Below are 26351 nucleotides of genomic sequence, written 5' to 3' on the forward strand. Positions count from 1 at the left end.
TTTGTGCCTAATCCAAGGTCTGGGAGGCAGCCCCTCCTGTCCTGGGGGGGGGGGGTCTCCTTCTGGGACTAGTTGGGAAGGGGACCATCCAGAATGGCATAAGAGAGGAATAAGGGTGAATATGATCAGCATACAGTATATGAATGTATGAAGATATCATAGTGAGACTATCATGTGCAATTAATATATTCTAGTAGAAAAGACTGGAAAGCATTTCTTCATGAACAGGCACAGATATATGGTCACAGTTCCCAAGTCTATGTTCCTGTTTCAGCATGGGTCTCTCACAGAAGGTTAAGACTGTAAGAAAACTGCACAGGAAAAGTTCCTAGTACCTGGTGGGGTCTCCAGGCCTCCGGAGGCTACCAAATGTTGCCCACTCTGGTGCTACCAGTCTTCGGATGACAGAGGGCAGCTGTAACAGTTCCAGATCTCCAAGGTCCCGTTGTCCTTTGAGTGGTCACACTATATCACAGACGGAGGAACTTCTGGGTGGTACTGGTACCCAGGTGAGACGGGTATTTTTACTGCTCTGCCATCGCGCTGAGCAAACTGATCTCAATGTGTGTGAGCAAGGGAGCACTTAAACTCCCACGAAGGACTCCTCGAGGGCGCACACCGACTGGGGATTGTCCGTCTGGGCCCCTGTCAGTGCACCTGCCCTCGAAGTGGAACAAACTGCTGTTGCTGGGACCCAGTTTCCCGGAGACCAGGAACCGAGGGCCGCGGGGCGGGACCAGGTGCGCAGGGGGCGGGACCCGAGCCCGCGGGGTGGGGCCCACGTGGATGACGGGCCGGGCCACGCCCCCACCTTGGGACCGACCCGGAAGCGGCCGTACTCCTTGGGGGAAGATGGCGCCCTCGGGGCTGAAGGCGGTGGTGGGGGAGAGTGAGTGTCACCCCAGGGCGGGGCTCTGGTGTTCCCTCGGCTGTCCCTTGGGGGGCTGGAGGCCTCGGGAGAGGGCGGTGCACGGATTCTGGGACCCCAGGACCCTGACGGTGGGGAGAGCACCTGACTCTCGAGGGGACGGGCGGGGGACTCGGGCCCAGCTGGGCTGCCTGCCCCTCAAATGCAGCCCGCGGAACAGAGTGGGGACGCAGAGGACTCCAAGGAGCAAGGGGAGGGAGGCACGGGTTCGAGTCTAGACCCCCGGGCCTGCCCCAGCTGCAGCCTGTCGAGTGTCTGAACCCGGAGTGTTGAGGGGCTGGACTCCGGAGGTCCTACAGTGCCTTGGTCAGCGACACCAAGTAGTGTGTGAGCACTCAGGTGGTGTGCACACTCCCCACCGAGGTGGAGAAGGGGACGCTCTCCCTTTTGCAGCGTGCCTAGGAGCTCCTTGCAGCTCGAGGATTGGCTTCTCCGCCTTTCAGGCTCAAGTTCTTGGTGGGGAGAAGAGGGTTTGAGGACTCCCCTCCCCCACCTCCAGTAGTTCCGGCCTCAGCTACTTCTTCCGCTCAGATAACACTGGACTCGACACTCTGGTGCACTGGCCAGGCTCTGGACAAGGCTACCTTTCTCTCCCCTTTCCCCTACTCCTACCTCTGGGCAGAACAGGTTTTGTGGAAAGGCCCAGTACCTCGGTGTTAGAAAGGAACCTCTCCTGCACAAGGGTTAGTGGGAGATGGGGGAAACAGGCTTGGAGGTTAAGAACCCTCAGGGCTGGGAACCAAGCGTTCTAGTCTAAGGGACACCAGGGGCCCTCACTGCCATCCACTCAATGCTCCAAGATGTACCTGTGTTCTGAGCATTGGACCATCTAGACGTGAGGGTGCTTGGGTAAATTACCCGACCTCACAGAACCTCAGTTTGACTATCTGTAAATTGGAGGTGATACCAGGAGCTGCCACTCAGGATCCGGGTTGGGGTCCAGCTCAGAGGACAAGTGTCACAAACCTTCTTCTCCCCTTCTTCCTTCCCTGTAGAAATTCTAAGCGGTGTCATCCGGAGCGTTAAGAAGGATGGCGAGTGGAAGGTAGGGGCTGAGACATATGTATGGGTACTCAGAGGCGGTCTTTTACCCAACTCTGTGCAGGGACCCCAGAATGTGAGGGTTCCCTCAGTAATTCCTCGAAGAAGCTGTTGGTCCACAGGGGTTGGGTTGGGTAGATGCATGGCTCACCTTTTTATGCGTCTGTGTGTCCATCCATCTGGACAGGTGCTCATCATGGATCACCCAAGCATGCGGATCTTGTCATCCTGTTGTAAAATGTCAGACATCCTGGCAGAAGGAATCACCAGTGAGTGAATGCCCATGTTCCCCAGATCGAACCTGAGTGTGGGACCCCTTGATGTGGGGCCTCTGGGTGTAGCCCTTCAGATTGGTTTCGCATATAATTCTCCCTACAGAGTGCAGAGCATGTGGCCAAGTGCGTTCTGTGTGCATTCAAGTCCTTGTAGGACTTCCTGATTGCAACCCCTAGGGGGTCAGCCTCATTGACTGTAACCAGCTCAGCACCCTGGGTTGAGGGTGCAGCTCCATTGGCAGAGTGCTCACCCAGAATGAACAAAACCCTGAGTTTGATCCCCAGCACCACATGAAATGGACGTGGTGGCAAATGTCTGTAATCCCAGCAGTCTCTGTAAGGAGCGTGGGTGGACTCTGGGTTCTTTCTCTTATTTTGTTTATTTATTTATTTTTATTTGTTTTTTTGAGACAGGGTTTCTCTGTGTATCCCAGGGTGTCCCAGGACTCACAGAGATCCACCTGCCTCAGCCTCCTGAGTGCTGGGATTAAAGGCCTGCGCCACCACCGCCCAGCGACTCTGGGTTCTCAAGAGTATTTAGACCCCAAGAGTATGGCTGTGTTCCTCCACATGTGCAGAACCCTGACTCTGTTGCTCTTTAAGTGGGGGGACCTTAGGTATAGATTTCTGTTTAGGAATCCAGGGGAGTAGTACAGCCCTTTAAAACACCCCCACCATGAGTCTGGTTCCCCAAACCCAAGACTCCCCTGTCTGTTTCCATGCTACCCATGTGTGTCTCTTCCTCGGTTGCTTTTAGTTGTGGAAGACATCAACAAACGGCGAGAACCCATTCCCAGTTTGGAGGCCATTTATTTGCTGAGCCCCACGGAGAAGGTGCCTACAGGAGTTAGACTGTGTGTGCCTGGGTTTGTGTGAACTTGCATGGTGCACATGTCAATGCATGTATCTGAGTGTGCAGACACATGCCATAATGCATGTGTGTGCACGCACGATGCATACATGCACACGTCACAATGCACATGTGTGTATGCATATGTCAATGCATGTGTATATATATGTGCATATGTGTATACACGTGCCAGTGCATATATATGCTGAGTATGCATATGTACATGTCACAATGCATGTGTACACGCATGCACATGTCAGTGTGTACACATCAGAATGCTATTTGTGCATTATGTGTGCACATGCCAGAATTTGTGTGTACACTTTTCAGATTGCAGGAATTTGTGCATTCACATGTCAGAATGTATATGTGTGTATGTGTGCCTGAGTGTACATGTCAGAACACATGCATCTGTCAATGTATGTGTGCATGTGAGTCCTCCCACAATAGCACAAGGTGGGGGATAAGCATCAGATGGGGATCCCCTGCAGAAGACAGGTCCGGGTGCAGGGTCTGATTCCAACAGTAATCTGCACTCCCCAGTCGGTCCAGGCCCTGATTGCAGACTTCCGGGGGACACCGACCTTCACCTACAAAGCTGCCCACGTCTTCTTCACTGACAGTGAGTGAGGAGAACCAGGGGTGTTGGGTGCTGTGAAGAGGGGGCAGTGTGGTGACAGAACGTTGGTCTGATGGGCCCTCCCTGCCAACCGCAGCGTGCCCTGAGCCCTTGTTCAGTGAACTGGGCCGCTCTCGCCTGGCGAAGGTGGTGAAGACGCTGAAAGAGATCCACCTCGCCTTCCTTCCCTACGAGGCCCAGGTACAGCCCCAGCTTGTGGTGGGGAGGGGTGGGCCGTCCAGAACAGACAGCACCAGCAGGGAGTGGACAGTTAGCAGGCCCTCGCCTGGAGTGCCAGCCTTCGGGCATTCCTCACAGGCAGTGTGGAGCGGAGCACAGGGCAGACTTGTCTCATTCCCCCAAGTGGGAGGGAACAAGGAGCTAGTTCTGTTCCCTTCCGCCATTAGCCGGGGCTACCCTAGCCTGCTTCAAAGTTGTCAAAACAGGTGCCGGAAGATGGCGGAGGCCCCCGGGAGAGGCAGGGACAGCAGCTGGAAGTGGGGTACCCCATAGCGTGGTCACGACACTTCTGCCCTCCCAGGTGTTCTCTCTGGATGCCCCACACAGCACCTACAACCTTTACTGCCCATTCCGGGCAGGGGAGCGCGCACGGCAGCTTGACGCGTTGGCCCAGCAGATAGCCACACTGTGTGCCACCCTTCAGGAATACCCATCCATTCGCTACCGCAAGTGGGAACCCATCCCCACCCCAACCCAGTGCTACCTTTTGACCTTCACTCTCACGCTGTGTCCGTTTTCCCCGTGTTTGCCTGTGTTCATGTGTGTGCACGTGTGTTCATGTGTGTGCACGTGTGTTCATGTGTGTGCACGTGTGTATGTATGGAGGTCGGGGATCCTCCTCAGGTGTCTTCCTCAGTCACCGTCCACCTTAATTTTTTTAAAGATTAAAAAAATAATTATGTGTATGTTTGTGTGTGTGCATGTGTGGGGTCTCACGTAGTCCAGAAGAGGGTGGCCGACCTCCTGGAGCTAGAGTTATTGGTGACTGTAAGCCTTTGGATGTGGGTGCTGGGAGCTGAGCTCAGGTCCTCTGGAAGAGCAGTTTGAGCCTTTAACCACTTAGCCATGTTTCTGAGACAAGGTTCCTCCCTGGGCCCAGGGCTTCTGCATTTGACCAGACTAGCAGGCCAGGCCCAAGGACCCCCGTCTCCACCTCCCCAGAGCTGCAGGTTCAAGGACACCTTTAAAACGTGGATTCTGGGGGATGGAAGCCGACCTCACGCTAACATGACAGTCATTTTACCGACGTAGCCGTCTTCCTGTCCCCCGACCCCCGTCCTCACCCCTACCTTCCATGTCCCCAGTCTGTGCCCAGTCCTCCCAGCCCCCACATCCTGACGCCCCTGTGTCTGACTGCATCACCTCCAGGGGTCCAGAAGACACAGCCCAGCTGGCCCATGCAGTCTTGGCCAAGCTGAATGCCTTCAAGGCAGACACTCCCAGTCTGGGCGAGGTGAGGGGGATGCTGGGGAGGTGCCAGGGAGGCTTGGTAGGGTCCCGGTGAGTGTCTTCATCCCTCTCTCTCCTTGTGCAGGGCCCAGAGAAAACACGCTCACAGCTGCTCATAATGGACCGGGCAGCAGACCCTGTGTCTCCCCTGTTACACGAGCTCACATTCCAAGCCATGGCCTACGATCTTCTGGACATCGAACAGGACACGTACAGGTAGACAGGTCCAGGAAGATGCCCTCCACCCGTCCTCTGCCGGCTTGGGCCCTCTGTCCTCCAGCATGTCCTGTCCCTCCAGGTATGAGACCACAGGACTGAGTGAGTCCCGGGAGAAGGCTGTCCTCCTGGATGAAGACGATGATCTGTGGGTGGAGCTTCGACACATGCACATAGCGGATGTTTCCAAGTGAGGGTATAGCGTGGGTGCTGGAGAGGGGGCCCCGGCGCCCTGGCCTCCTTCCTCACCATCGTCCCCTATAAGTTACATCCTTCAGGGGGACCCGTGACCTGCCTCTGGCCGCACTTCACCCCAGTGCACCCCCACGGCTGGGACTGGTACATGCATCTAGGTGTCCCCCACCAGCTGGCGGGAAGAGGCCCTCAACTGTCTCCTCGCCCTTTCTCTCCCCCTGCCCTTGCTCATGGTTAGGAAGGTCACGGAGCTCCTGAAAACATTCTGTGAGAGCAAGCGGCTGACCACAGACAAGGTAGCGGTCCATGGTGGGACAGAGCCCCTGCCTGTGTCCTCAGCCCAGAGTGGAACCTCCCCTGGTGTGGTTAGTGCAGGGGCCTGGCCTCACCCCTGCCCTCTCTACCCTTTCCTACCCCTGCTTCAGGCCAACATCAAAGACCTGTCCCACATCCTGAAAAAGATGCCTCAGTATCAGAAGGAGCTGAACAAGGTGAGCTTGGACCGTCGATCCCCCAGGCTCAGTCTGGGCGTCTGACCGTCTCTCTTAACTCAGTCCTCACCCCGCAGTATTCTACACACCTGCATTTAGCAGACGACTGCATGAAACGTTTCAAAGGCTCGGTGGAGAAGCTGTGTGGTGTGGAACAGGTGGGGCCTCAGAGGGGTGCCCTAGGCAGAACCTGGGGAGGGCTGGGGCTCCCCGGGAGGTAGAGCTTGGGGAGCAGGGTGGGGGACTTACACAAGGGTCGGGGCCCTCTGCGGGGAGACCTTGGGGGAGGGCAGGGCCTCAGATAGCGGGTGGAAACTTGATAGCTTGTGGAGGGCGGTTTGGGGAGGAGGGGTCTTGGTGGGGTGTAGGCCCTGGTGAAGGGCTTGGATAGGTGGGCAGAGTTGTGCTTAGAGACAAGACCGGAATGAGAGAGAGGCCGGGGAGGGCGTGGCCTGTGCTCAGTTCGATGGGCTTCAGGGGACCAGTTTCTGGGAGGAGGCAGGGTGGGACATCTTACCAAAGTCCCTGATTTGCCCTTGCTCTGCCACTGCCCACTGCCCCGCCGCCCCTGCCCCCCCCCCCCCCGGGCAGCTGGCTGGGCAGTTAACTCTCATGCCATGCAGGACCTGGCCATGGGCTCTGACGCCGAGGGTGAGAAGATCAAGGATGCCATGAAGCTGATCGTGCCGGTGTTGCTGGATGCCTCGGTGCCACCCTACGACAAGATCCGCGTTCTGCTGCTCTACATCCTCCTTCGGAATGGTGGGTGACGGGGTGGCCAGGGGCGGTCTCAGTCCTAGAAACATTGCAGTACAAGGCCCTCGTCTCCCTAGTCTGCTGTCTTAGTTTTGTTTCCTGTAGCTGTGATAAAATACCCTGATAACGCCGGGCAGCGGGGGCGCACGCCTTTAATCCCAGCACTGGGGAGGCAGAGCCAGGCGGATCTCTGTGAGTTTGAGGCCAGCCTGGTCTACAGAGTGAGATCCAGGACAGGCACCAAAACTACACAGAGAAACCCTGACTCGAAAAACAAAAACAAAACAAAAAAACACTTTGACCAGAGCAACTTAAGAGAGAAAAGGGTGTACTTGCCGTCGCCATGGAGGGGAGGTCGGGTGGCAGGAGCTTGAAGCAGCTGGTCAGTCATATCCGCAGTTGAGCAGGGAGCAGTGGATGCATGCTTGCATGTGCTTGGCCCTATTCCTCTACTCTTACACGGTTCAGAATCCCCTCCCCAGGGAATGATGCCGCTCACAGTGGGCAGGCCTTCCCACTTCACAGGCATGCCCACAGGCTAGCCTATTCTAATTAATTATTTTTTTAAAGGTTTATTTTATTTTATATGAACGAGTGCTTTGCCTATATGTATGTTTGTGCACCATGTGTGTGCCTAGTACCTGTGGAGGCCAGAAGAGGGTGTCAGATCCCCTGGAACTGGAGTTCAGGTGGTTGTGAGTCACCACGTAGGTGCTGGGAACTGAACCTAGGTCTTTTGAAAGGACAGCCAGTGTTAATAACTGCTGAGCCATCTCTCCAACCCATGTGATGCCCACTTGTAATCCTGGGTCTGGAGAGGCAGAGACAGGTGGACCCCTGGAGATGGCTGGTTAGCTAGTCTAGTTGAATTGGCAGGCTCCAGGCTATGGAGAGACTCAAAAATCAAGTGAAAAGTGCTGGTCTTCAGCTTCCACAAGCACATATATCCACATGCACACACATACACACACAGGTAAACACCCACATGCACATATATCCACGTGCACACACATACACAGGTAAACACCCACATGCACATATATCCACATGCACACACATACACACACAGGTAAACATCCACATGCACATATATCCACATGCACACACGTAAATGTACACACACAAAAAGAAAGGTCGGCCAAGAAAAGACTCCCATCCTTGGCTTCTGTAGAGTTGGTGTTCCCTCAGCTGATTCTGTGAGGGGACGTGTGTGTGCAGCTCTGGGTCCTGTGTGCTCATGTGGGAGACCAGAGCAGGACATTGGCCTTGCTCTGCCAGTCCCTCTCTTACTCCTTTGAGACAGGGTCTCTCCCTGAATATTGTGTTAGGCTGGAGTCCAGTAAGTCTGTGGTCATCCTGTCCCCATCCCCGAAGCACTGGGTTACAGGCTCACATGACGACTGGGTGCTGGGGATTTGAACTCAGGTCTTTTTTTATGCATGTGAGAAGATCAGAGTATGACATTGGGTGTTCTGTTGAGTATCGATACATTCTCTGCCTTGTTCCCTTGAGACAGGGTGCATGGAAGCTGAGGAAGTCGTGAGTGGATGTGTGGATGTGTGTTGTTGACCCGGGCATAGCCATGTCAAGGACCCAATGCCTCAGCTCCGTGGGGTGGCAAAACCTTCCTTGGGTCAGGCTTGGAATGGCAAAGCTTCCCTCTGATGAGTGTTTTCAAACGACTGACCAGTGTGGGCAAAAACCTGCGACTGCGCCACCCCATCAGAGTGCACGGCCCACGTGACCCCGCTTTTCTGTACATGTGCATCGTTTCTTTACTGTCTGCTTCTTCGCTCCCTCACTGCCTGGTCAGGTCAGGCCTCAGATCTCGAGTCTCAGCAACAGGGTCTCTCCCTGAACCTGGCCTAGGCTGGGGTCCAGACATTCCCAGTGATCTTCCTGTTTCTTCTGATGTGGGTGCTGTGGATTTGAACTCAGGACCTCGTGCTTGTGCTGCAGACACTCGTCCCACTCAGCCGTCTCTCCAGCTTTCTTCAGCTAATTCTGGAAGATCCCCCAGTCTACCTTTTCAGGGACAGCTGTCTACAATTCCTCTTTTCTATCAACCCCAGAAGCTTCTGGGTCCTGGAGGCACCCTAGCTGTGAGAATCTCTTTACAAATCTCTTCACCTAGGACGCTACCAGTCACTCACTCTTACCCTGTTGCCCTCTCCAGGTGTGAGTGAGGAAAACCTGGCCAAGCTGATCCAGCATGCCAATGTGCAGGCCTACAGCAACCTCATCCGGAATCTGGAGCAGCTGGGGGGCACCGTCACCAACTCCGCGGTACGTGCCGAGCTGATGAGCCGTGCGTGGAGCGTGGCCCTTGCAGGATTAGGGATGATACATGCCCAGCCCAGGTGTACAAGCATGGCATGGCCTTTTGGGGACCAAGAGCACCAAGGCCTTCCCCAGTTCCCTAACATGGTGGGCAGTGGAGCTGAAATGGGCCCCCTAGGTGCTGGTACAGTATGGGTATGTGGCCTGTGCCCTCGGGCAAGTGCGAGAGTGAGCCACCATTAATGGGAGACAGGGTCACCCGGGGTTCTGGAGGCCACAGGAAACCTCCTACCCCACTCAGCACACATAGTAGTTTCTTGTGCTCTACTCTGTAGTCCGTCTCCCTGACCTAAGTGTCCAGCTTTGCTTGATTCTGCTCTACTACAGGCCTGGGACCCTGTCCCTTGTCCTTCCCCCCATCCTTGTCTGTCTGTCCCACACATTCTTTTTGTTTTGAGGCAGGTTTCACTTTGTAGCTCAGGCTGGCCTTGAACTCACTCTGCAGCCAAGACTGGTCTTTTTTTTTTTTTTTAAGACAGGGTTTCTCTGTGTAGTTTTGGTGCCTGTCCTGTATCTCGCTCTGTAGACCAGGCTGACCTCGAACTCACAGAGATCTGCCTGCCTCTGCCTCCTGAGTGCTGGGGTTAAAGGTACGCCACCACCACCCGGCTGCTAAGGCTGATCTTAAACTCACTTTGTAACTCAGACTGGCCTCAAGTTCATAGCTGTCCCCTTGCATTAGCCTCCTGAGGACCTGGGATTGTAGATGTGAACTGCCATGCCTGGCTTGTCCCGTGCCTCTTGCTGTTTCCATATCCTTCACCTGACTTCCCTCTTCCTTCTTTTCTTTCTTCTGTTTCTTCCTTCCCGTTTCTGTTTCTTCTGTCTCCTTTTCCATCCCTACCTCTCTGTCTCCCTGCCTCTCTGTCCATCTCTGCATCTCTGCGCCTCTTTGTCTTTTTTATCTGTCTCTGGCTGCATCTTGTATCTTTCTGTCTCTATCTCCCATCTCTGTCTGCCTCTGTCTTCCCACCTTTCTCTGTGTGTCTGTCTCTGCCTGTCTGTATCTCTCGAATCCTCTGTCTCTCTGCTCTGCTCCCCTGTCTTTCTGTGTCTCCACATCTCTCTTTTTCTGTCTTTTTGCTACTGCTTCCCTGTATCTTTCTGCTCCATTTCTCCGTCTTTCTGTGCACCCATAGCCCCTTCCCATCGGTGATGGGCTTCCTTCCCTTCCCAACCCCATTCCGTCCCCACCTGGCCCCCTCTGTAGGGCTCAGGGACCTGCAGCCGGCTGGAGCGGAGGGAGCGCCTGGAGCCCACCTACCAGCTGTCGCGCTGGTCCCCAGTCATCAAGGATGTGATGGAGGTACACATGTTGGGGCCCCTGTTCCTCTCTGCTGATCCCATTAGCCCTAAGCCCTCCCCCCCACCCTCCCAGGCTCTCAGTGCTAAGCCTTGGCTTAGTGGAAAATCCTTCATTATCAGCATACCCCTGGCACCCTGTCTGCTCTGTGGGGAGGGGGCACACACACTGCACCCCAGGAATTGGGCTGCAGAGGAGCTTCTTGTTAGAGACTGAGGCTTTCTCCGTACCCTGTGCTCTCCTCTAATCTCTACCTCGCTACCCCAGAAGCCTCTCTGATGCTGGTCCCTGGCCACCCTGGCACCCCAAAGCCTCAACATCAAATAGTAGTGTATCGGGGGGCTCTGTTCTTTCTGATCCTTGGAAGGTCCTAGTACCTCCTGCTTGGGGGCCCAGCAACTTTGCACCTTGGCGTCCTGGACTCCTGGGTCCCCAAGAGACAAGGCGGTATAGGCAGTGGTGCTGTAGTCCACGGCCATTTCAGTTCCTGGGCTCCACTGGCCCGGGGCTCTTTAACGGTTCCTGTCTGGCCGCCCAGGATGTGGTGGAAGACCGGCTGGACCGAAAGCTGTGGCCCTTCGTGTCTGACCCGGCCCCTGTGGCTAGCTCCCAGGCAGCTGTCAGGTGAGGGTCCTGGAGAGGCCTGGCTGGGGGGCTGGGGGCCAGCAGCCTGAACTGACCTCTGCCCATCACCCCATCAGTGCTCGCTTTGGCCACTGGCATAAAAACAAAGCTGGCGTCGAGGCTCGGGCCGGGCCCAGGCTCATCGTGTACATTGTGGGTGGCGTGGCCATGTCTGAAATGAGGGCTGCCTATGAGGTGACCAGGGCCACTGAAGGCAAGTGGGAGGTGCTTATAGGTGAGTATCCAGAACCGGGGTCCCTAGGAGCTTGACTCAGGATTCTTGGGGTTCAGGGCTGGACTTGGGGGTCCCTTGGAGTCTACAGTTGGATTTGGTATCCCAAAAAGTGTGAGACATGGGAACCCTTAAGACTTGGGGATGGATTTGGGCTTCCTTGGAGCCTGGGGCTAGATTCTGGGTCCCTAAAAGCTTGGGGCTGAATTCTGGAGTCTTTTGGAATCTAGGGCTGGACTCTGAGGCCCTTTGGGGTCTGGCTGAACTCTGTAGTTTGTGAGGGGCTGGGACTGAACTCAAGAGTCCCTAAAGGCCTAGGATTATACTCAGAAAGTTTTGGGCTTGGGACAGGAGTCTGGGGTCTCTGAGGGGCTGGGGCTTGAGTCCCCAGGGAAGTAATCACTGGGGGGCTGGACACCCATGTTCCTAAGCTTCGAGACTCCTGAATCATTGAGAAGACAGGGCCTTGATTTGCAGAGAGACAGGAATTTGTTCTCACCAGGAGGAGCAGACTCCCAGACGGGACCGCTACCTCCCCAACCTTCCCTTCCTGCCCAGGCTCTTCGCACATCCTTACTCCAACTCGCTTCCTGGATGACCTCAAGACTCTGGATCAGAAGCTGGAGGACATGGCCCTGCCCTGACTCAGCCCTGCCTCTGTGCCCTGCTCCTGTTCCAGAGAAATAAACTCCTCCTCCTGTCTTTCCCTCAGGGCTCCCCTCATTTGCTTCCCAGAGGGAGCTGTGCTGAGCCAGGCCTGTGCTGCAGGCCTCCCATACCTTACTGTCCCGCTCAGACCTCTCCCCGGCTCTGTCCTGAAGTCTGACCCTGGGCTGTAGGTTCTCTATTGGCTTGAGGCTTGTAAGGCCCTGGCTATCTTGCTGGGAACCCCATCCAAAGCCCAGGGCCCGATTTTAGCAGACAGATTGCAGAGGAGAGAGCAGACAGGCACAGATGGGAGGATGGCAGAGCTGGGCCCCCTACTGTTACTAGAATTCTTCAGAACTGTGGACAGTTTTTAACCGTTATTTTTATGTCATGTGTATGTGTGTTTTGCTTGCATGTATGCCTGTGCATATACATGCAGGGCCTGCAGACGTCAGAAGAAGGGTATTGGATCCCTTGGGACCAGAGTTATAGATGGTGGTGAGCTGCCATATGGGTGCTAACAATCACATCTGGGTCCTCTGCAAGAGTAGCCAGTGCTCTTAACCACAGGCATCTCTCCAGCCCCAGAAATAGCAGGTGGAGTAGCTCTGAATCCTGACTCTTCCCCTCCAACCTTCCAGAAGCTGCTGCAAGTGGAACTTGCAGCCACAATCCCAGGTATCAGAGCCAGCATTCAAAACACACAGCAAACTCACCCCAACCCCCTACCCCCAGCCCCAAGGTGTGTCTGTAGACTCTAATTGCAGGACTTATCAGAGCTTTTAGTGAAGATAGTATTTGTTCATTAGGGCCAACTTAAGTATCCTCAGGGCCTGGATGGCTCAGAGCTGAAGAGTGCCTGATGCTTACAGAGGACTAGAGTTTGGTTCCCAACACACATACTGGGTGGCTCACAGCTGCCTGCAACTCCAGCTCCAGGGGATTCAGTGCTGTCTCCTGGCCTCAGTGGGAACCCAGATACATGCATGTGTGTGCCACACGAATGCACGTGCACACACAAATAAATAAACGCACTCTGCATAACTTAACAGGAATTTGTTGTTCCACAGCTCTGGAAAGCTTGATCTTTATCCAGGTTGTTGGCTTGGTTGGTTTGTAGATAGCCATCTTTTGTTTTATTTCAAGAAACGGTATCCTGTACCCCAGGATACCAGGGATGACTTTGAACTGACTCTGCCTGGCTCTCCTGAGTTTTGGGGTTACATCCAAGCTCCACCGTGCGGGTTATGCAGTGCGGGGGCGTGGGGGGGGGTGCACACAGTTCTCCAGGCTGGGCAAGCACTCTTCCAGCTGAGCCGCATCTCCGCCCTGAGATCGGCCATCTCCCTGTGTCCTCACATAGCCCCTGACAGGTGTCCCAATTTCCTCTTATGACACCACATATTGGATTAGAGCCCACCCTGTGGCCTCATTTTTTTTTTTTAATTATCTTTTAAAAGACCTTGTTTCTAAATATAGTCCTTTTGAGATACTAAGGTTTGGGACATGAGCATGAACTATGGGGAACAGATACAGTTTAGCCCACAGCATTTTGGGTGACAGGAGATGTGTTTCACTGTAAATGATTTGGAAGGGTCCTTCTCTCTGGGGACACAGCCAGGCAGGTGTCGCAGGCAAAGGGCCCACGGGGGTGGGAGGCACCCCAGAGTGTTTCATCTGGAGGGGATGTGAGTAGAAGGGCATGGGGAGGCTCGAGGCTTCAAAGCAGGAAATGAAAGGATGCCACATGGTGAGCTACTGACCATTGACAAGAGCTCCCGGGCTATAGAGCTTGCCTAGCATTACTGGAAGCCCTGGGTTCCATCCTTAGCGTAAGGTAAGAACTACATGGACTTTGTAGGCTTGTCGAAGATTTTGGTTACTGATGGGCAATTGGGTACCTTGATTGCTCCTGAGCAGGGAGACCCAAGAAACCTGATCCAGGTTTGATAGTGGCCTGGATCGGAGCCGAACGTAGCGCCCCGAACGTAGCGCCCCCAGGCGGTGCGGTGTTTACTTCTCTTGGGTCCTTTGTGGGAATGTGAACCATGGCTTGCAGAATCGCCGACAGCAAGGAGGACCCACTTGATTTTGAGTTCATGTAGTCTCGAGGGAACCTCAAGACGTTTCCCAGAACAATTGAGAACACAAGCCCCTAGGATTCTAACCAGATTGTACTGAGCGCCCCAACTCAGGACAGAACGTGAAATCCGTGGGATGAATAATAGTGTGCGGGAGGACGTGAGTCGTGGCGGACCCACCCCATCCGGGAGACTGGCTGTCCTGGATTCAGTGCTGAAGGGATCGGGGCTAAGTGGATGAAGAGTGTTTTTCCTGCTCTATAGCTCAGCCTGGTCTGGAACTCGCTATCCTCTTGCCTCAGGTTCTGAAGTGTTGGGGGCCGTCTGGCATGGGAGGTAATCTAAAGTTTTAAATGTAAACTCTATGATCCCTGGCGGAAAACTGCGGTTTCTTTCCTGGAATCTATTTGCATAGTTAAGCAAGGCCGGCGCCAGGGGACGCTGCGGCTCAATTATCCGGTTTCTTTGCTCCTTCCGGATTGTAACCAGGGCTTGGATGGACCTTAATCATAAGAGAAGCCTAGAAAGTGGGCTAAGGATGATTCGGTGGTGCTCATCAGAAACAAAACTGTTGTTTAAACTACTCTCGACTCTCATAAGTAAATGAATGAATGAATGAATAAATAAGTAAATATTTACATAAATACATAAATAAATAAAAAGTCACCCTCTGTAGTCCTGGCTGTGGGACCCTGTAATGATACCCACAACAAGTGACCTTACTTGTTACTACTGCTGTGATGAAACATGACCAAAAGCAATTTGGGGAGGAAAGGGTTTATTTCATTCCCAGTTCCATAAAGCAGTTCCTCATCAAAAGCAGTGAGGGCAGGAACCTGGAGGCAGGAGCTGATGCAGAGGCCATGATGGGGTGCTGCTTACTGACTTGCTACCCATGGCTTGCTCAGCCTGTTTTCTTATAGAACCCAGGACCACCAGCCCAGGGTGGCACCACCACAATGGGTGGGCGGGGGCGGGGGGCGGGGCCCTCCCCCATCAATCACTGATTAAGAAAATGCCCTGCAGGCTCACCTCCAGCCTAGTAGAGGCGTTTTCTCAGTTGAGCCTCCTTCTGATGACTGTAGCTTGTATCAAGTTGACATAAAACCAGCCAGCACAGTGTCTGTACCAAAACACAAATATTGATTGTGCGAGTGTTTATTGGCCCCCATGGCTAATGTCATCATGTGATATCTTGGCAAACCTCCCACGTTACAAAGAATCTTTAGAACCCTCTCTGAGAATAGAATGTCTGCTCCTGCTCTCTGTGTTCTGTGGGTGCACCCCTCAGGGGACTTCGGACCTTCCTTCCTCTGACCAGTGACGCTCTGTTCCCGCCACAGTGCTCCTGCTCTCTGTTCTGTGGTGCACCCCTCAGGACTTCGGACCTTCCTTCCTCTGACCAGTGACGCTCTGCTCCCGCCACAGTGCTCCTGCTCTCTGTGTTCTGTGGGTGCACCCCTCAGGGGACTTCGGACCTTCCTTCCTCTGACCAGTGACACTCTGTTCCCGCCACAGTGCTCTTGCACCTGCAGCTCTCCGCCTGCTGCCTCCCCTTGGCTCAGTGTCACCACAGCATCATTGCATGTTCTTTGTGCTTATTGTCCTGCCCCGTGGAATGTCCCACATTCTGGGGTTGCTTGGTGGCTTCCTTGGCACCATCCATAATGGGTTCCCCAGCATCTGTGGACTCCCACCCCTGCCTTCCCGTCTTCCCTAAATAAACAGCATCCATTTTAATTTGACTCAGCGGTCGGTAGCCAGAAGAATGCTGAGCTTGCTGGATCCTTCCTGCTGCCTCCCATCAGGGGCCTGTGCTGTTGTCTCGGGCTGTCCTTAGCCCTCAGTAACTCTCCAGGTAACATGCTAGGTGGGGCTATAGGCATGACCTAGCAGTACAGTGCTTGCTTACAATTTCCCCGAAAGGGGCTCGGGACATGGCTCAGGGGTAGAGCCCCTGCCTAGAGTCCAGTAGTGAGCGGGGGAGTGTGCCTCAGCAGTATAGGGTTGGCAGACTTTCTCTGTCCTGCCAGCTCCCAAATAACCACGTGAACTGCCTAGGCTCTTTCAACTTAAAATTAACACATATTTGTATTTGCTAAACTACACGCTGCCATGTGGTTCACGGCTTAATGCCTCATTTTCTACATGTCCTGCTTCTCTGTATCTGGCTAGCCACTCTGTCCTTCTTCCCAGCTTTCTCTCAGTCTGACTCTCCTGCCTAACCTCTTCTTGCCTAGCTATTGGCCAGTTGGCTCTTTATTAAACCAATGAGAGAAACACATATTCACAGTGTACAAAAGATTATTCCACAGCAGTACAGCATTGGCCTAGCAGCACGTTAAAGGCCCTAGATTCAACCTCGGTACTCCACAAATTAAAAAAAAGAGAGAGAGAGAGAGAGAGAAAATTAAAGGAAAAGTAGCCATCAAATTCTCCATCCAGAACATTTTTGTGTTGTGTGAAGTTGCTCAAATCTGGAAACACAAGTTAGTTGACCAACAGCTCCTGGCTGCCAAGAACATTGTGAAAATGTGTCTGGGGTGAGGGAGTGGCCTGCTAGGGGAAAGGGTGTTCTCTCTGGGGCAAGGATGACATTCCCTGAGCTTAGTGTTAGCAACACCTGGTGATTGGCTGTCTGCAGTTCTATTTTGTGTTTGTGTGTGGTGCTTGGGATAGAACTCAAGGTCTTGGCATACCCCTGAGCCACACCCAGCCTCACTGGGATTCTAGCAGGGCCTCTTCCCTGAGCCACAACCCAGCCCTCACTGGGGATTCTAGGCAGGTGCTCTACCCCTGAGCCACACCCCAGCCCCTCCCTGGGGGATTCTAGGCAGGTGCTCTACCCCTGAGCCACACCCCAGCCCTCACTGGGGATTCTAGCAGGTGCTCTACCCCTGAGCACACCCAGCCCCCCTGGGGATTCTAGCAGTGCTCTACCCCACCACCCCAGCCTCACTGGGATTCTAGCAGGGCTCTACCACTGAGCACACCCAGCCCTCACTGGGGATTCTAGGCAGGGCTCTACCACTGAGCCACACCCCAGCCCCTCACTGGAGGATTCTAGGCAGGGCTCTACCACTGAGTCACACCTCAGCCCCTCACTGGGGGATTCTAGGCAGGGCCTCTTCCCCTGAGCCACGGTCCCAGCTCTCTACCTTCTTTATTTTTGAGGCAGGTGGTCTTTTTTATTGATCTTGGAGCTTGCTGATTCAAGCTGGACTCTGTGGCTCGCCAGCCCTAGGGATCCTCCTGGTTCTGCCTCCCCACCACTGGGATTCCAGGTGTACAGGTGTTGTTTTTATGCGGGCAGCAGGAATTCGAATTCAGGTCCTCAGGCTTGCAGAACAAGCACTTTGCTGAGTGTGCGTCCACCCCACGTGACATCAGTTACGCCATCTGTGAGATTGCACAGGACGTTGCGAGAACCGAGAGGGAGCGCTGTGGTACGTGTGGAGACGCGGGGGTTAATGGTAGAGGCAGAAGAGATGGGAGGGGGGTGGCTCAACTCCGTTCCTGGAAACGGTGACCAGATGGTCCTGGCCCCACGCCTCCCCTTCCTCAACACGCCTTCTTTGGGAGGAAGTTTTGAGTTGCTCCATAAGCCCGCGGCCTTTTTTTTTTTTTTTTTTTTTTGTTACTCCTGGCAGTAGAAATGCAAGGAAGGTAGCTGGGGAGATGGCCCAGTGGGTAAGAGCTCTTGCTGCTCAAGATGAGGACCCGAGTGTGGATCTCTAGCACCCACTTACTGTGTGCTTGCCCCAGCCTGAGCAGTAAGTGTTGCAGAGACAGGAGGTTTGCAGGCCTTGCTGGCTATCAGTCTAGGTCCAGGTCCAGTGAGAGATCATGTGTCAAGGGAATCAGGTTGAGGGTGATGGATCTGGGCACCTGACATCCTTCTCTGGCTTCTGCATCTATGTACCGGGGTACACACACATGCACATACATCACACACAGTCCTGCACATACAACACACACACTTTAAGGGAGTGTTTCATAAAGTTGTGTATTTGGGGGTTCCTTTTAACATTGGCATATTTTGTTAACTAAGGTGAAGAGGAAATGGAAATGTAGCTTGGAGAATACAAGGTGTCAGGCGTAACACAGTGCAGCATAATGGAGCTTGGAGGAAGGAGCCTGGAATCCTAGCATTTGAGAGGTGGAAGCAGCAAGGTTATTAGTTCACGGCTGGGGCTGGGGAGATGGCTCAGTGGTTACGAATGCTTGCTGCTCTAGAAGATCTGTGTTCGTGTCCCAGCACCCATGTCAGGTGGCTCACAAACCACCTGTAACTCCAGGTCTGGGGCATCCGACCTCCTCTTCTAGTCTCTGAGGCCACAGCCCCCTATACATATAAATAAAATATAAATACACATAACAAAATAAATCTAAAGAAAATTAGTTCATGGCTACTCTCTTCCTACCCTTGGCTACATAGGGAGTTCAAGGTCAGGTTGGGATTCATGAGGCCTTGTACAAACAAACAAACAAAACAATCCAAAAATGGGCACTGGCTGCTCTTGCAGAGGATCCAGGTTTGGTTCCCAGTACCTACATGGTGGCTCCCAGGCACCTGTCACTCCAGCGCCAAGGACCCCAGGGCTCTCTGCTGGCTACCATGGGCGTGGTACTCATGTAGCAGACAGACAGATACATAACTAGAAGTTAAAACAAAAACAGCACTGGGTCTCTTTGTTCCTTTCCCCAATGTGGCCACGTTGAATAAATCTTTCTTTTCTGCCTTTCATTATTAAAAAAAAAATCTTTGAAACCAACAGCAGCATAGGGGTTATAGGTAATAATACGGGGGGGGGGGATGCAAGCACAAAGAACAAAACTTGTTAAACACTTAAAGAGGGGGAAAAGTTCCCTTCCCGCCAGGCCAGGGGAAGTGCACAGAGGACTCTCTGGGTGTATTGAGAAGATGTGTTCATCTTCCTGCCCTTTGAAGACCATTGGGCTCCCCTTCCAGAGTGATGGGCTTGCCTGTGAGGTTCTCTACAAGGATCTGCACCCCACCTCTGAGACGAAGCAGGCACAGGGTAGACTCCTCTGGGATGTTATAGTCACACTGGGCATGGCCATCTTCTAGCTTCTTGCTGGCAAAGATCAGCCTGTGCTGACTGGGGCCAGGGAGACACTGTCCTTGCCTTGGGTCTTTGTGTTGACATGATGATGTCACTGGGCTCAACCACTAGGGTGATGGGCTTACCAGTAAGGGTTTTTCTTTTCCGTTTATGCCTCTGTGACATGCCTCTGTGTCATGTATGTGCATGTGAGTGCAGGTGCCCACACAGGCCAGAAGTGGGTGTTAGATCTCCTGAAACTGGAGTTCATAGGTGTTTGTGAGCCACATGATGTGGCTGCTAGAATGAATATCACAGAGCAGTAGGCACTCTTAACCACTGAGCCATCTCTGATCTCAGCTAACGTTTTACTGATAGCTGCATTGTAGTAATGTAGCAGTCCCCACAGAAAAACAGCTATGGTCATAATGGATCTAACTCCAACATCAGGCCTTTGAGACAGGGTCTCATGTAGCTCAGGCAGGCCAGGAATTCACTATGTAGCCAAGGATGAGCTTAAACTCCCAAGCCTCAAGCCTCTACCTCTAGTGTTATGATTACAAGTGTGTGCCTTGCCCTGCTTAATAATGCTGTACTGTGGATGATGAGATGGCTCATTTGGGCAAAGGAATTTGCATTCAAACCTGAGGATCTGAGTTCAATCCCTGGGACCAACATGCTAGGAGAGAACCAACTCCTAAGTATTGTCCTCTGATTTCCACACATGCACTGTGGACACACACACACACAAACACAGACAGACGGACAGTCACACACACACACACACACACACACACACACACAGACACAGACACAGACATGCATGCACGCACGCACGCACACACATACACACACACAAACACAGACAGACAGACACACACACACATATACACACAGACACACATGCTCACCTGTGCATATGAAGTCTAGAGGTTAACTTTGGGCATCTTCCTTAATCAGTTTTTCGCCCCTTTTTTTTTCTTTTTGTGGAAAGATGTCTCTATGTAACCCTTGATGGCCAGAAACTTTCTATGTAGACCAGGTTAACCTGATAGAGATCTACCTGCCTCTGTCTCCCAAGCGCTGGGACTAGAGGCATGCGCCACTGTACTTAGCATGCAAAAGGCTTTTTATGTGGTGGCTGGGGATCAGAATCCTGTCCTCATGCTTGTGATGTAGGCTAAGCTTGGGCTATATAAGATCTTGCTCTAAATCAATAAATATTAAAGTATCTTCTTTTCTCCCTTTCTTTTCTTTCTTTTCTTTTCTTTCTTTCTTTCCTTCCTTCCTTCTTTTTTTTTCCTTCCTTCCTTCCTTCCTTCTTTTTTCTTTCTTTCTTTTTTTTTTTTTTTCTTTTTTTTTTTTTTTCCTCTTTTTTTTTTTTCTTTCTTTTTTTTTTTTTTTTTTTTTTTTTCTTTCTTTCTTTCTTTCTCTCTCTCTCTCTCTTCTTTCTTTCTTTCTTTCTTTCTTTCTTTCTTTCTTTTTCTTTCTTTTTTTGAGACAGAGTTTCTCTGTGTAGCTCTGGCTGTCCTGGAACTTGCTCTATAGACCAGGCTGGCCTCGAACTCAGAGATGTGGAATTAAAGGTGTGTGCCATTACTGCTGGCATATTAAAGTCTTTTCATTTGTCCAACTTATAATTTCCTCTGCTGATCTCAATTTTGCTTCAACCACTGTCTAATTAAAAGATGGAGAGAGCTGGGTGGTGGTGGCTCACGCCTTTAATTCCAGCACTTGGGAGGCAGTGGATCTCAGTGAGTTCAAGGCTAGCCTGGTCTACCAATCAAGTTCCAGGACAGCCAGGACTGTTACAGAGAAACCCTGCCTGGAAACCGCTACCCCCCCCCAAATAAAAACAAAAAAGAGAAAGAAAGAAAAAGATGGAGAGATGGTAGCATAACAGCTCCCAAGCCTGCCAGCCTGAATTCAGTCATCCTCTGACCTCCACATAGGCACAGTGTGTGACCCACACACATCACATGCAAGTAATAAGAACAACTGAATAACACGTTTAAAGGCAGAGAAGGTAAACCAGGTTCCACTGGTCATTTACACACATGAATATTCTGTATTCAGGCTGCAACTATGACCATCCACTGCGTATCATCTAAATTAAGTGTGAGAAAGAGGGGTTTCCAAAGGATCCACAGGGTGGGGTCCCTTGCTCCTTGCACCAGAAAGTAGAGCTCTTGTCTAGAATCCCCAAGTGAGGTGCTTCTAGTGATGGCTGAGAGGTAGAGTGACTTCCTGGCATCTCCCAGGAAGGGACTGGGGGCGTGGCTCCTCGGTAGAGCTCTTGCTTAGACTCCCCCAGTGAGGGGCTGGGACTGGAGCTCCATGGTAGACCATGTGCATAGAGTACACCACTGGAGGGTTGGGGTGTAGCTCAGAGGGAAATCACCTGCCCAGAATCTTCCAGTGAGGGCCTGGGGACATGGTTCAGAGGTAGGGGCCTGCCTAGAATCCCCTAGTGAGGGGCTGGGGGTGTGACTCAGCAACTGAGCACCTGCCTAGAGTGTATATCTGCAACCAAACAAAGAAATGTGCATGGAGCTGTGGTCACACAGGGACAGTGAGTGTCTCGGTTTGCACCTCCAGCCCCTCCCTGAATTCCGGCCTCTCCCACTGTGGTCCCTGGAGTTATCCCCAGACATCACCTCTGAGCAGTACCTGATGCAGGAAGGGCTGTGCAGGAGGGAAGTCCCTCCTCTGGGGCCTCTAGAGTCTGCTTCTCTTGACTCAGATGTGGCAATGGAGGGCAAGTGGCCAAGGGACTGATTACCCAAGGCAGGATGGGCCACATCCAGAGGTCTACAAGAAGGAGCTGTGGGACAGGAGCGCCTGTCCAGAACTGATTTGTGTCCTGCTGAGTCCACTGCCACAGTAAGTGACAGCCCTCCCCTAGTCAGAGCTCCGATGTGGGGGACCTAGGGCCACTGAATGTCCATCCCTGTGTCCCGCAGGGATGGGTGGACATCGTGGTCTGACTCTCTCCAGCATGGAGCAGGTCTGGTCTAAGGTGGGGCTCTCGGTTGTCTCTTGCAGTACCTACAGGATGGAAAACCTCTCACTCCTCCTCCTCTTCCTCCTCTTCCCTGTCCCCGGGTTGCTGGGCTCCAGAAGGGCACTGTGTTCGATAGATGAAGCCATGGACGAGAAGATGAAGCAAGGCTTCAGCTCCCTGTGTGAGGAGCCCTTCCCCCAGCCTTGCTGAGGGCCTCCCAGGCTTCTCTCATCCCTGATGGGGACACAGACCCACCCAGATTCAAGGCCAGCCTCAGCCTCAAACTCACCCTGTCTACAAGTTCCGACCCAACCTCACCCTGCCCTACCTTCAACCGCAGCTCCAACCCACAACCTAACTTCTTCCACCATTACCTCCAAACCTCCCTCACCCCAAAAGGCCTCTCATTGTGTGTTGGAGTCCAGGTGTGAGCCACCATGCTGGACTCTCTGGGACCAAAACATTTTACTGTGTTTGTGTGTGCCGTGCATGTGTGTGTACATATGTGGTGCACAAGTGTGAAGGTCATGTGTGTGCATAGGCACACGGAGGTCTGAAGTTGGTGTAGTGCCATCCTCCCAGATCACTCTCTACTTTGTTGAGGCAGGGTCTCTCAGTTGAGCCCAGGGCTTGTGAGCTTGGGATAGTCTAGCCAGCTTGCTCTGGGGGCCCTAACTCTGTGTCCTGGACGCTGGGATTATAGGTGGCCCCACACATGCCTGCCTGGCTTTTAGGTAGGTTCAGGGAATCTGAACTCTCGTCCACACACCGGGAAGCATTGGACCCCTTTGTTAGTGCCAAGCCCAGTGATGTCCCCGTGCAAGGATGCAGTTGGGACAGCCTGGTTGTATCACGCCTTCCATTCTCCTTTCTGCAGTGTCAGAAGCGGTAAAGAACATTGGCATACAGTGCCGGACAGTCTCTTCCCGAGGGGAGTTGGCCTCCTGTCCAGAGGGTGAGTGCACACTGTTGCTCAGACTTTCCGGAGGTCCCCCGAGACTCCTCTGCTTTCCTCGTCTCAATCCTCAGTATCGATTTCCTTAGGGCTCTGTCCCAGCCTTCCCATCTTCTCGCCTCCCAGCCCTGCTCCAGGTCTCCACTAGTCCCCCATCCAGTCGACCCGCACTCTGCTTCCTGGGCAACAGTCTCCAGCCGCCTCAGCCCATCTCCACCTCCCACTCCTGCAGGTCTCCCAGCTTCTCAAGGGCTTCTCTCCTTGCAGGCTTAGCAGTCACCAGCTGCTCCTGTGGTTCTGCCTGTGGCTCGTGGGACGTTCGAGAGGGAACAATATGTCACTGCCAGTGTGCAGGCATAGATTGGACCGCAGCCCGTTGCTGTGCCCTGGGGGTTGGTGCCTGAGGTCTTGAGAGCTGAGCTGGCCTGCCATGTGCTGGAGCAGAGGGATGGGGATGGGGATGGTGAGAGGGCAGGGGGCAGGTCCAAGATGAGGGGCTGGAAATACGGAATGAGATGATGGTGATGTTGCTGCTGATAGTGATGATAAAGATACATGGTGAAGTGGACATGAGCCTTGTGTGGTTTCTTTAGTGGAGAAGGAGGTGTATGGGAATTGCTGTATGGCAATTTTATGAAAGTTTTTCTCCCTGTCTGTCTGTCACTCTGTTTCTTTCTTCTTCTTCCCCCTACCCCACCTTTCTGACAGGGACTCATGTAGTCCAGGCTAGTCTTAAACAATCCTCACCCTCACAGATGACACTGGACCTTGTCAAGACTGGGATCCATAGCTCTCAAGTCCATTTTCCACCTCTGTGGATGCAGTGTCAGAGGCACCCAGGACACTTACACCCCCATGAACGCTAGAATACAAAGGCCCAGGGCAGAGGATATCTCTTTCCTTCTATCTTGAGCTTAAAATAAAGCACGGCCTGGAGGTGCGGGTAAGTGTCTATTGGACGATTCCGTGGGCAAACATGCTTGCTGCCAGGGTTGATGATCTGATTCCTGGAACCTACGTGGTGGAGAGAGAGCCGACCCCCGCAAGTTGTCTTCTCACTTCCACGTGTGCACTGGGGCACTTGTGCACCATGTGTTCACACACGATACATAAATCATAGATAAGTGCAATAAAATATTTGTTGAATTAATAACTATGATGGTTAATCTTGATTGTCAGTTTGACAGGATTGAGGCTTACCTAGAAGACGCACATGTCTGTGAGGGGGTTGGTAAACTGAGTCAATTAAGGTGGGAAGAACCTGAATGAAGGTGCTACCATTTCACTGTCGAGGTCCTGATTGAACAGAAAGGAGATGGTGGGAGCTGGAGAGAGTTCAGAGGTTAAGAGGGGGTCGCTGCTCCCTCAGAGGACTCAAGTCAGTTTCCTGCGCCTGTGTCGGGCAGCTGACAACCATTTCTAATTCATGTGCCCCCCCCACCAGCCATGGGTCCTGCAGAGATGGCTCATAGGTTAAGAGAGCACTTGCTGTTCTTCCAGAAGACCCAAGTTCATTTCCCAGCACCCACATGAGATGGCCCACGACCATCTGTAACTCCAGCTCCAGGAGATTGACAACTCTGATCTGTGCATGTACCTGTACTCATGTGCAAATATCCACATTTAGAAACACACATCCCTACCCGGAATTAAAAATAACAAAGATAAGCCAAGTGTAGTGGCACAGGTCTTTAGTCCCAGCACCCCAGAGGCAGAGGCAGGCGGATCTCTGTGAGTTTGAGTCCAGCCTAGTCTATGTAGTGAGTTCCAGGACAGTCAGAGCTACATAGTGAGAGCCTATTTTGAGGGAAAAAAAAACAGAATTAAGAAAAAAGAATAACAGTAACAACAAGCCTACACACATAAGAACCTTAGGAGAGCCAGGTGGTGGTGGCACACAACTTTAATCTGGGAGGTAGAGGCAGGTGGATTTCTGAGTTTATGACCAGCCTGGTCTACAGAGCCAGTTCCAGGACAACCAGGGCTACACAGAGAAACCCTGTCTCAAAAACAAAACAAAATAATTAAATACATAAATAAATAAAATGTAAAAAAAATCGGGAACTGGATGCTGGAGAGATGGCTCAGTGGTTAATAGCACTGGCTGCTTTTCCCGAGGACCCGGGTTCAATTCCCAGCACATGGCAGCTCACAGCTGTCTGTAACTCCAGTTCAGGGCTTCTGACACCCTCACAGACACACATGCAGGCAAAATACCAATGCACATAAAATAAAAACAAATTATAAAAAAAAAATGGGGCTGGAGAAAGGTGGATCAATGTTAAGAGCATGCCTTGCTTTTTCAGAGGATGTGAGTTCAATTCCCAGCACAAAAACCTGTTACTCCAGCTCCAGGGGTGTCTGAGGCCTTCTGGTCTTTGCAGGCACCTGCACTCATGTGCACACACCCACACATAAGTACACAGAATTAAAAATAAGACAAATCAGGCTGAGTGTGGTGGCCTCATACCTTTAATCCCAGTACTTGGAAAGTAGAGACAGGACTGTTAGTTTCAGGCCATCCTGGTCTATCTGGTGAGTTCCATGCTAGCCAGTGCTACATAGTAAGACCCTGTCACAGTGAATGAATGGATAAAATATTATATAGTGTCTTTGATTTTGAAAGTTGTTTCATGCAATATATTCTATCAGGGCTTCCCCTTTCTATCTCCTCTCCACCTCCCCACCCCATCCAGCTCCATACCTCCCCCCCCCTCTCTCTCTCAAAAAGAGAAACCATATCTTAAGAAACCAAAACCAAACAAACCTCTCAGAATAAACCTATAATAATAATAACAATAATAATAATGATAATAATAATAAAGAAAAACCACAAGAAACATGCCAAAAGCAAACCAAACCAAAAAAAAAAAAAAAAAAAAAAAACAAAAACAAAAAATAAAAAAAAACCCAAGTCCATAAAAACACAAAATTGGAAAGTATAATGTACAAGCAAAAGGCCAGTAAAATGAAAAAAATTATGAAACACAAAGTCTACAAAAACACCATTGAGTTGTTTCTGTGCATGGGTCCTGCCCCTAAGTATGGTTCATTAAACCAGCAAGACTCCATTTGAGAAAAACAAAATTTCCTTTGCAATTATCAAGCGGAGATGGCTTCTTGGTTACGGGTGGGAGCCATGTCCGCATCCCCCCTCTGTGCTGGGACTCCGTCTGAGTCCTGCTTGGTCCGGAAGGCCCTGTTTCCTTGATGTCGCCCTCTCCTCTCCTGCATGGCTCCCTGAGTCCTGAAGGGAA

At 52.3% G+C, this 26351-nt stretch overlaps 2 protein-coding genes across 2 annotated transcripts; both read left to right on the plus strand.

Moving 5' to 3' along the window:
• Nucleotides 1-787: 787 nt before the first annotated feature.
• Nucleotides 788-13037, plus strand: Stxbp2 (syntaxin binding protein 2). The gene is made up of 19 exons (XM_028857363.2): nucleotides 788-889; nucleotides 1924-1973; nucleotides 2157-2238; nucleotides 3002-3078; nucleotides 3638-3716; nucleotides 3811-3914; nucleotides 4255-4403; nucleotides 5103-5187; nucleotides 5269-5399; nucleotides 5482-5589; nucleotides 5833-5890; nucleotides 6020-6085; nucleotides 6163-6243; nucleotides 6709-6847; nucleotides 9018-9127; nucleotides 10392-10487; nucleotides 11023-11108; nucleotides 11186-11343; nucleotides 11899-13037. The coding sequence occupies exons 1-19, from the start codon at nucleotides 853-855 to the stop codon at nucleotides 11982-11984; spliced, it is 1782 nt and encodes a 593-aa protein (XP_028713196.1). The 5' UTR covers nucleotides 788-852; the 3' UTR covers nucleotides 11985-13037.
• Nucleotides 13038-21867: 8830 nt separating this feature from the next.
• Nucleotides 21868-23748, plus strand: Retn (resistin). Its single transcript, XM_028857368.2, has 4 exons — nucleotides 21868-22018; nucleotides 22181-22320; nucleotides 23017-23094; nucleotides 23362-23748. Exons 1-4 carry the CDS (start codon nucleotides 21879-21881, stop codon nucleotides 23496-23498), a joined length of 495 nt encoding a protein of 164 aa, XP_028713201.2. The 5' UTR covers nucleotides 21868-21878; the 3' UTR covers nucleotides 23499-23748.
• The last annotated feature ends 2603 nt before the right edge of the window (nucleotides 23749-26351 follow it).

This window comes from Peromyscus leucopus, chromosome 23 (genome assembly GCF_004664715.2).
Source record: "Peromyscus leucopus breed LL Stock chromosome 23, UCI_PerLeu_2.1, whole genome shotgun sequence".
NCBI classification, from domain to species: Eukaryota; Metazoa; Chordata; class Mammalia; order Rodentia; family Cricetidae; genus Peromyscus; species Peromyscus leucopus.

Bases quoted from the DNA above. Each gene is read 5' to 3' on its own strand.
- Stxbp2 (XM_028857363.2), top strand. From the start codon at position 853: ATGGCGCCCTCGGGGCTGAAGGCGGTGGTGGGGGAGA. The intron at 2,239-3,001 runs GTGAGTGAATGC...GGTTGCTTTTAG, and splicing joins CCTGGCAGAAGGAATCACCA to TTGTGGAAGACATCAACAAA. The intron at 10,488-11,022 runs GTACACATGTTG...CTGGCCGCCCAG, and splicing joins TCATCAAGGATGTGATGGAG to GATGTGGTGGAAGACCGGCT.
- Retn (XM_028857368.2), top strand. From the start codon at position 21,879: ATGTGGCAATGGAGGGCAAGTGGCCAAGGGACTGATTACCCAAGGCAG. The intron at 22,019-22,180 runs GTAAGTGACAGC...TGTCTCTTGCAG, and splicing joins CTGCTGAGTCCACTGCCACA to TACCTACAGGATGGAAAACC. The intron at 22,321-23,016 runs GTGAGGAGCCCT...TCCTTTCTGCAG, and splicing joins GCAAGGCTTCAGCTCCCTGT to TGTCAGAAGCGGTAAAGAAC.